Genomic DNA, 10,601 nt, shown 5'->3' with positions numbered 1-10,601 from the left:
AGTTCAAGAAAGGCGAGACATTTAAGAAAAGAATGCCAGCTATTTGTGGAAGGAAGTGTTTTGTTAACTGCTTCATTCTTTACCACCTCTTAGGAACATCCAAGGATCTCTTGGGGAGGACGAAGAAGGGTACCTCAATCCTTCCTAGAGAAGCGCTGTTTTATTGTCGTAGCCTATTCTTACAGGGCCCTCTGAAGTTTAGTAATGTAGGTCAAAGATATTGTAGAATAGAGGAAATATGTTTAAAGGTAGATTAGTTGTTGTGTTTAGGAGGAGAATGCCAGAAAACACAAGGAAATTTTAGCTTAACGCTGGGTGATGGGAGTTGGAGATACGATAAGAGGAGAGGTCAAGGAAAACCTAAGTATGAAAGAAAGGATCATGGGCTTTCAGATTTAAAGAGAAATCATTGCTGTGTGAAGGATAAGTGACAGAAGTAGAATTCAGACCTTGGGTTTCATGCTGGTGATTTTTCTTTGAGTATTATGTATATGCATATATCTATTGTATTTAAATCATCTTAAATAGTTTAAGTATAAATAGGTTCAGCAATCTATGTACCCCATAGTTTACCTTTTTTCTACTGATGATGTTTCTATTCAAAGATTTTTGCTTTATTTATGCTTTAGTTTCTAAAGTATATTTTTTTTTATTGATTTTTTACAGAGAGAAGGGAGAGAGATAGAGAGTTAGAAACATCGATGAGAGAGAAACATCGATCAGCTGCCTCCTGCACATCCCCCACTGGGGAAATGCCCGCAACCCAGGTACATGCCCTTGACCAGAATCGAACCCGGGACCCCTCAGTCCGCAGGCCGACGCTCTATCCACTGAGCCAAACCGGTTTCGGCGATGCTTTAGTTTCTAAAGAGGACATCAGAATGGTTTATGGTAACTCCTTAGTTTCAATTCTACAACCGATGCATCATAGGCTAAAATAAATTAGTTAAAACTGAAACAAACTAGTTATATATTCCTTTTCCTTTAAAAATGAAGTAAAACTGAGTTTGTATCATCATGGTTTTTTTTCTATCTAAAGTTTTTCCTTTGCATATGGGAAGTTTTTGTATTTGAGCCATAATCCAGTAGTTGTAAGAGTTCACATTTCAAGTCTATTTGCCTCTCAGCTATCCTAGACAGGACAAAACTTAATTCCAAGAGAATTTCATTCTCCCTCTTTCCCCACTGCATTAAAAATATATATGAACAAATAGAAATGAATTTGATATGCAGTTGTTGTTTTTTTATTTTTAGTCCTCAGCAGAGGATCTTTCCATTGGCTTTTTAGAGAGAGAGAGAAAGCGCTGGAAAGACAGAAATATCCATGTGAGAGAAACACATCGATTGGTTGCCTCCTGCACAAACCCGGGACCCTTCAGTCCGCAGGCCAGCGCTCTACCCACTGAGCCAAACCAGCTAGTGCAATATGCAGTCTTTAAAGGTTTTCTAACTCTGTGGTAAACCATTAAGGGGCTTGTAATGTCATGCACTGCCATTCCCCTTAGCAACTTGACTTAGCTTCTAAATGTACTTTTTTTTAAAATTGTTGAACATCTTTGGAAAACTGACAACCTATGATATCTATATATGGAGAAACTGAAATTTAAAGAGTAAACTAACCATAGCAGAACCAAGAACAGAGTTTAGTTGAACGGATTCATAATTTTATACGTTTTGTTTCATACTAAGCAGGCTCTGTTTATAATGCTAACTAGAGGCCCGGTGCACAATATTTGTGCATGGGTAGGGTCCCTAGGCCTGGCCAGTAATCAGAGCCAATCGGGGCCTTCCAGCTGCTGGCCAGGGTCTTCTTCTGGCTGCCAGCCAAGGCCTTCCTTCCCCAGCTGCTGGCTGCTGGCCGGGGCCTTCCTTCGTTCAGCGCCATCCCCTGGTGGTCAGCGCACATCATAGCAAGCGATCAAACTCCTGGTCTAGTCAAACTCCCGAGGGGACACTTTGCATATTAGCCTTTTATAGGTATAGGTATAGATATAGGACTCCTTGGATACTTGGGATAAAAGAGGAAGTTGTAATAGTGGTTCTTTGGATTAACCAGAACATGACCTATCATGTTTCACATGGCTCCTGCAGGTAGACTAGCCTGAGGTTTCCTGGATAATACAATGCTGCAGGTTGTCTAGGTGTGGTTCGAATATGTAGGAGTTGACAGTAAGGTTGTATCAAAGAGAGAACTCCAGTTTCTCAGGATGTTGTGGGGCTGAAGAATCTAATATCAAGGACAGAAATTGTTTAAATAAAATATTTTTCTAATTATTTCTAGTCAGTTTGTATTAAAAATATCAGGTTTTTTAATTTCGGCCGCAACTGCCATCTTCCAATTAATTCGCCAAAATGACTAACACAAAGGGAAAGAGGAGAGGCACCCATTATATGCGTTTTAGAAAACATGGAGTTGTTCCTTTGGCCACATACATGCAAATCTACAAGAAAGGTGATATTGTGGACATCAAGGGAATGGGCACTGTTCAAAAAGGAATGCCCCAGAAATGTTACCATGGCAAACTGAAAGCGTCTACAATGTCACCCAGCATGCAGTTGGCATTATTGTGAACAAGCAAGTTAAGAGCAAGGTTCTTGCCAAGATAATTTTACATATTGAGCATATTAAACACTCTATGAGTCGAGATAGCTTCCTGAAACGTGTGAAGGAAAATGATCAGAAAAAGAAGGAAGCCAAAGAGAAAGGTACCTGGGTTCAACTGAAGCGTCAGCCTGGTCCCAGAGAATCACGCTGTGAGAACCAATGGAAAGGAGCCTGAGCTGCTGGAACCCATTCCCTATGAATTCATGGCATGATAACTGGGGGGAAAATAAAAAAGACTTCTGTGTTGATAAAAATGTTTCTCTTGCCCTAGCTGGTTTGGCTCAGTGGATAGCATCGGTCTGCGGACTGAAGGGTCCCAGGTTCCAGTCAAAGGCACATGCCCGGGTTGCAGGCTCATCCCCAGTAGGGGGTGTGCAGGAGGCAGCTGATCAATGATTCTCTCATCATTAATGTTTCTATCTCTCTCTTCCTCTCCTTTCCTCTCTGAAATCAACAACAAAAAAATATTTTAAAAAATCTTTCTCTTAATTGAGTGGAAGTGTGGCATCCCTTCCCCCCAACGAATAATTAAAGAAAACTTTGTGTCCTAAAAAATATATATATTTATATGTCAGGTTTTATAAAAAATAAATTTCCAGCCCAGCAGGTGGCTCCGTTGGTTGAGCATTGAACTGTGCACCAAAAAGGTTGTTGGTTTGATTTCCTCAGGCCCCATATCCTGTTTGTGTGTCAGGCTACATAACCTTGGTTGTGAGTTCGAATCCCATATGGGAGGCAACTGATAGATGTTTCTCTTTCACATTGATGTTCTTTCTCCCGCTCCTTTTCCATCTCCCTTTCCCCTTTCCTCCCCTTCCCCCTCTCTTCCAATCTCTCTAAAAATCAATAGAAAAAGTATCCTCACTCCTCGGATGAAGATTTATTTTTTTAATTAGGCACCTAGTGGTACCATGTGGTTTTAATTTGTATTTCACTAACAACTAATGAGCACATCTTTTCTTGTGCTTTGCCATTTATGTCTCTTCTTTGGTAAACTGTATGTTTTGATCTTTGACCACTGTTTTTCTAATGGGTTACTTGTGTGTTTTTATCATTGTATTTAAGAGACCTTTATATATTCTGGTTATAAGTCCTTTATTAGGCATGTTGTTTTGCAAATATTTTCTCCCAGTAAATCTGTGGCTTTTCATCATCTTAACTCTGTGTTATGAAGAGCAGGAGCTTTTAATTTTAGTGAAGTCTAGTTTTTTTCTCCTAAGGTTTGTGATTTTTATGTTCTGTTTAACAAGTCTCTTTCTAAGCCAAGATTACAAAGGATTTTGTCTATATTTTCTTTTATATAAATTTTATATTTTTAGGTTTTACATTTAGGTCTATGATCTATTTCAAGTTAATTTTTGCATGTCACATGAAGGTGGCTTTTTTTTCATATCTACATCCATTATTTCAACATCATCTTTTTAAAAAAAAAACTTTTATCAATTTTTTTGAAGGGGGAGAGAGAGAGAGAGAGAGAGAGAGAGAGAGAAAGAGAGAGAGAAACATCAATGTGAGAATGAAACATTAATTGGCTGCCTCCTGCACATCCACTGCCATGCAATCCGGTCATGTGCCCTGACTGGGAATCAAACTGGCAGTCTTTTGGTGCACAGATGACACTCAACAAACTGAGCCACACCAGCCAGGGCCTAACATCATTTTTTTAAAAAATAAATCTTTATTGTTCAGATTATTACAGATGTTCCTCTTTTTTCCCCCCATAGCTCCCCTCCACCTGGTTCCCACCCCACCCCATGCCCTTACCCCCCGCCACTGTCCTCATCCATAGGTGTAAGATTTTTGTCCAATCTCTTCCCGCACCCCCCACACCTCCTTCCCCCCGAGAATTGTCAGTCCACTCCCTTTCTGTGCCCTGCTTCTATTATATTCACCCATTTATTCTGACTTAATTTTTAGATTCACTTGTTGATATTTATTCTCACTTTGTTGTATACATTTTTATCTTTACCTTTTCTTCTTCTTCCTCTTCTTTTTTTTTTTTTTTTTTAAATATATTTTATTGATTTTCTACAGAGAGGAAGGGAGAGAGATAGAGAGTTAGAAACATCGATCAGCTGCCTCCTGCACATCTCCCACTGGGGATGTGCCCGCAACCCAGGTACATGCCCTTGACCGGAATCGAACCCGGGACCCCTCAGTCCGCAGGCCGACGCTCTATCCACTGAGCCAAACCGGTTTTGGCATTCTTCCTCTTCTTAAAGAATATCCTTCAGCATTTCATATAGTCCTGGTTTGGTGGTGATGAACTCCTTTAGCTTCTTCTTGTCTGTGAAGCTCTTTATCTGATCTTCAATTCTGAATGATAGCTTTGCTGGATAAAGTAATCTTGGTTGTAGGTTCTTGGTATTCATCACTTTGAATATTTCTTGCTACTCCCTTCTGGCCTTCATGGTTTCTGTTGAGAAATCAGCTGACAGTCGTATGGGTACTCCCTTGTAGATAACTAACTGTTTTTCTCTTGCTGCTTTTAAGATTCTCTCTTTGTCTTTAGCCCTTGGCATTTTAATTATGATGTGTCTTGGTGTGGTCCTCTTTGGATTCCTCTTATTTGGGGTTCTCTTCGCTTCTTGGACTTGTAAGTCTATTTCTTTCATTAGATAGGGGAAGTTTTCTGTCATGATTTCTTCTAATAGGCTTTTAGTATCTTGCTCTCTCTCTTCTTCTGGCACCCCCATAATTCGGATGTTGGTACGCTTGAAGTTGTCCCAGAGGCTCCTTACACTATCTTCATATTTTTGGATTCTTTTTTGCTTTTCAGGATGGGTGTTTTTCGCTTTCTCGTATTTCAAATCTTTGACTTTATTCTTGGGATCCTCTAGTCTGCTGTTGGATCTCTGTATATTATTCTTAATTTCAGTCAGTGTGTATTTAATTTCTGACTGGTCCTTTTCCATTTTTTTGACATTCTCATTAATATCCGTGAAGGTCTCACTAAATTCCTCGGAGGTTCGTAGAAGATTCTTGAGTAACCTTATAACTGTGATTTTGAACTCTATGTCCAGTAGTTTGCTTTTCTCCATTTCTTTCATTTGTGATATGTTTCTTTGTCTCCGCATTGTCTAACTGCAAGGACCCACTGTGTCTATAGTGGAAGAACTGCTGTGCTGGAGACACCCTTATGGGGTAGGACTTGCTTCAGTGGGGCTTTGGTGCTCCCTGAGTCTGCCTCTTGAGTGTGTCCCTTATGGATGTGAGGAGTTGAAATCTGGTATCTGACCACTGGGTACCCTGGCTCCGGGATCTCCAAGTCAACCACTCTGTGAGTCCACCCAGCAGGAGCTACAGTGATATCAGCAGATTTCTCCTCTTTGTTTGGGGTTTGGAAGTTTTGGAGCTCTCTGACCCAGCTGCAGTTTGTTAGGTTAGGCTGTAAAAGGTCAGGCGGTTCCTTTGCCCTGCTTGGGTGGGGATGTAAATTGAGTGGGGCAGAGCAAACAGCAAGGGCTGTCGTCAGCCCTCTCCGCAACTCCTCACGTCTCCGAGTCCCCGAGTCCCTGAGTCCCTCACCCTTACAGTAACAATGATCCCTGCGAGCAGCCCTGCGAGAAAGCCACCCTGGCTTTCCGACCAGCTGCAAGACAGTCCAGTTTCTCCCCATAGTAGTCTGGGTCCCCAGAGTCTCGCCGTAAATGAGTTCAGTGTATTCGAAAGCTTGTATCCTCTTCCGATTGAAAAAAACCATGCACCCAGGTGCAGCCCACCTCGCTTGCGCCTCTGTACCTCTGCTCTTGGCGCCTCTGCACCTCCTACCCAGTCTCAATGCACTTTTTTCTTTCCTTCTAGTTGTAGAACTTCCACTCAGCCAGCTTTCCCATGGTTCTGGATGATAGCTGTTTTGTCTTTTAGTTGTAGTTTTAATGTGGTTGTGGGGGGCAGCACGTACAGGTTTATACCTTATGCCGCCATCTTGGTTCTCCCCCCAACATCATTTTTTGAGAAGGCTGTTCTTTCTCCATTGAATTACATAGTTGTCTTTGTCAGAGTCAGCCAATAATATATGTGTAGGTCAGGCATTCTTTTCTGTTCAATTGACCTATATGTCTATCCTTTCTCCTGTAGTCTTCTACTTTTAGGTAAGAAATATCTATATGTATTTTATATTGTGCTGACTTATGAGATTTAAATAATGCAGTAAACCAACTACCTGTTACCAAAGAATATTAGGTAATTGAATAATTATTGAACTGTGAATTTATTTGTAATCTGTCCTTTCATTTGCCTATGGTAATGCACTAAAACTGAGAATATTTTGTTCAGATGTAACCAGTGAGAACTGTCATACGCAGCTATTTGAAGTATAAATTGGTACAAGCACTCAAAAAGCAGTTTGTACGTTTCTCATGAATAGAGAATAAGTGATGAGCTGTGATCCATCAATTCTACTTCTTAAGCATATACCCTAGAGAAACTGGCACATATGCATAAGGGGACAGGCACAAAAACATTTATTGTAGCCTTATTTGAGATGTTGAAACACTGGAAACAACCTCTAAGTATCTTTTATTTAGGGTGTTCAATAAATTATAGGATGATATAGGATAATATACAGAAGTCAAAAAGAATGAATTAAGTCTCTATATAGCAAATAAGATCTCAAACAATGCAGCGCCGACTGGTGTGGCCTAGTTGGTTGAGTGTCATACCATACATCAGAAGGTTGCATTGACCTCTGAACCAGGAGGTCATGGTTCAATTCCAGATCAGGGCACATGCCTGGGTTTGTGGCTTGATCCCTAGTAGGGGGTGTGCAGGAGGCAGCCGATCGGTGATTCTCTTTCATCATTGATGTTCCTATCTCTCTCTCCTTCTCCTTTCCTCTCTGAAATCAATAAAAATACTTTTTTTTTTTTTTTAAGATGAAAGTCGGGGAGATTAAATTCAGGTCATTTACATTGGCCTCCTTTCCTCATAAGACTTCCTTCATTGAAGTCTATGTCCACCTCTTGGAGATTCACAAATATGTTAAGATGCTAACGATACTGAGAAGTCATATAGTAATAGTTTTCAAATTTATTTTATCACAAGCCTCTTTTTCATGTATACCTAATAACAGCATGCTTTGGGAGATATTTAGTGTGTTCTTTATACTTGTGATATATACAAATAATTATTTCTCTTTTAAAGCAGGACAAAAGGAGCAAGCTGTGGAATGGTATAAGAAAGGTATTGAAGAACTAGAAAAAGGAATAGCTGTCATAGTTACAGGACAAGGTAAGGTTATATTTACATTTGTTTAGGAGCCATCCAGATTATATTCACAATTGCGTTGATTTTAGATCCATTTGTCTTAATAAAAGTATTTAAACGTTTTTAAAAACATAATTTTTTTAAAAAATATATTTTATTGACTCCCTACAGAGAGGAAGGGAGAGAGACAGAGAGCTAGAAACATCGATGAGAGAGAAACATTGATCAGCCGCCTCCTGCACACCCCCCACTGGGGATGTGCCCGCAACCCAGGTACATGCCCCCGACCGGAATCGAACCCGGGACCCCTCAGTCCACAGGCCGACACTCTATCCACTGAGCCAAACTGGTTTCGGCTAAAAACGTAATTTTTAAATGTAATCAGCCTATGTTAATGTTTGTAGACTTAAAGTTCATGTGTTTTTATCTAGGCAGAAATAAAGTTAAAACCAGAAATGCTCAAACTTGATTGATTGCCTGTAGTAGTCAGGCAAAAAAACAGTGTATTACTTGTGTCCTTGGACCTACTGTTAGTGATGTTTTAGCCTTATGTTTAGCCATATATATATATATATATATTTTTTGGTACCAAGTTTCACTATAACAGTTTCACTTTCCTACAGTAAGAAAAGGGTTGACTGTAATTATACCGGGGTGCTGTGTGCAGGTACACACACGTGTGTTTCTTTTTTCTTTTTATTAAAATAAAGTTGATATAATATACCTGGGTGTCTTTGATCTTAACCTGCCTCCAAGTGTGATACCTTTCTTCCCACCCAAAATATTAATCTATAGTCATATTTTTGAAATCTTTCTACATTGTTGAGGCAGTGGGGAGTGGTTAATCTACAGACTCCCCTTTGCACTTGTATTGCTTGACTGCATGTTAGAATATGCACTATAAGTGTTTTACTTTGATTCACATTTGTCTTTTTAAAACCAAAGTAGTTATGTCATATCTTTACTTTCCTGTCATCTAAATTAAAAAATTGTAGGGTAAGAAATAAGTTTCAAAATTCATGGAATACCACAGTAGATCTGAAACCAGCATATAGAACTGTAGCTTATTTTTTGAAAGCTATTATTTGAAAATAATATTTTATTAATTTTTAAGATATGTTTTTACTAGCTGGCTTTGCTCAGTGGTTAGAGCATCGAACTGTGGACTGAAGGGTCTCGGGTTCAATTCCAGTCAAGGGCATATGCCTGGGTTGCAGGCTCGATCCCCTGCAACCCAGGGGTGTGCAGGAGGAAGCCAATCAATGATTCTCATCATGGATGTTTCTGTCTCCCTCTCCTCCTTACTTCTTCTTTGAAATCAATAAAAATATATTAAAAAGTATATATGTTTTTATTGATTTTTACAGAGAGAGAAAGGGAGAGAGATAGAGAGATAGAAACATCAATGAGAGAAAAATATCACTGATGTTTTTTTCTCCTGCACACCCCCACTGGGGATTAAGCCCTAAACCTATGCCTGTGCCCTGACTGGGAATCGAACCAGTGACCTCTTGGTTCATGGATGGATGCTCAACCACTGAGCCACACTGGCCAGACTTTTCTAAATTCTTTTTATAAAGACTCTGACTCCCCATGAGATTAGTTGGGCTAATATTTTATCTTGAAGCAATATTAGTAAGGAAACATAGGTATTTTAATTCTTTTTTTTTTCTTTTCTTTCAGGCGAACAATGTGAAAGAGCTAGACGCCTTCAAGCTAAAATGATGACTAATTTGGTTATGGCCAAGGACCGTTTACAACTTCTAGGTATCAATGAATTTTATAATTGGAATGAATTGTATCTGAAATGTGTGTTCATTGAAACGTTTAATGTAAATGGAAATAGATGAATGATCTTGATAATGTGATCTAGGCTTTTTTATTATAGAAAAGTTCTAACATGCAAAATAGAAGAGTATAATGATAATTATCCATCACTTAGCTTTAATAACTATGAGCCCATAGTCTTTTTCTTTTTTTTGCTAACATGTGATGCGTAGTTTATTGCTATTTTTCAATGCATTAATAAGTACATAGTTAAAGTTTTTTTTAGTTTACCCCATAGTCAGTCTTGATTTATCTATACCAAAGGCTTGTAAATTACAGCCCATGAGCTAATCCCAGTTCACTGCCCATTTTTATGAATTGGCACACAGCTACTCTCATTTCTTTATACACTGGCTGCTTTCATGCTACAGTGACAGAGTTAAATAGTTGATACAAAGATCATATGACTCTCAAAGACAAGATATAGCTTTTTAAAATATATACATTTTTATTGATTTCAGAGATTAAGGGAGAGAGAAATAGAAACATCAATGATGAGAAAGAATCATTGATCGGCTGCCTTCTGCACGTCCCACACTGGGGATCGAGCCCACAACGCAGATATATGCCCTGACTGGAAATCAACCAACTAAGCCACACCGGCCAGGGCAAATTTTCCTTTTAAGTAGATGATTGTATGGGGATTGCAAGTGAAAGGATCAAGAAACAAGATTACTGTTTTATTTTAAATTATTGATTGCACAATGTTTAGTCATTCTAAAAAGAAACATTAAACTAAGTTTATATTCTTGAACAAAAATGAATAGGAACAGGTTCACATTAGCAGTGTACTGCTACTATGTACGTGTGTGTGTTTCCATGCATTTAAAGGGTCCTGGATTCGATTCCAGTCAAAGGCGCATACCTTGGTTGCAGGCTCCTCCCCGACCTGGGCCCTGGTTGAGGCTTGGGCAGGAGGCAACCAATTGATGTGTTTCTCTCACATCAATGTTTCTCTTTG

The 10,601-nt window shown here is 39.3% G+C and overlaps 1 protein-coding gene and 1 pseudogene across 3 annotated transcripts in view; both read left to right on the top strand.

The window, feature by feature from the left end:
- The window catches only part of SPAST (spastin), a 47,366-nt gene that overhangs the window by 2,188 nt on the left and 34,577 nt on the right, over positions 1-10,601 (top strand). Inside the window, exons 2-3 of one of the 2 annotated variants that reach the window (XM_081100821.1) lie at positions 7,751-7,837; positions 9,497-9,580. In XM_081100821.1, the coding sequence (XP_080956947.1) occupies positions 7,751-7,837; positions 9,497-9,580 (171 nt within the window). The remainder of the gene's footprint in view (positions 1-7,750; positions 7,838-9,496; positions 9,581-10,601) is intronic. The other variant, XM_081100822.1, reaches the window with a different exon arrangement.
- Positions 2,353-2,817, top strand: LOC308525712 (large ribosomal subunit protein eL21-like; annotated as a pseudogene). The gene has a single exon. The product of its transcript is annotated as a large ribosomal subunit protein eL21-like (transcript).

This window comes from Myotis nattereri (assembly GCF_964212035.1).
Source record: "Myotis nattereri genome assembly, chromosome: 10".
In the NCBI taxonomy this organism is placed as follows: domain Eukaryota; kingdom Metazoa; phylum Chordata; class Mammalia; order Chiroptera; family Vespertilionidae; genus Myotis; species Myotis nattereri.
Note: the sequence above shows the minus strand (reverse complement) of the source record. Positions and strands in the feature narration are given on the sequence as shown.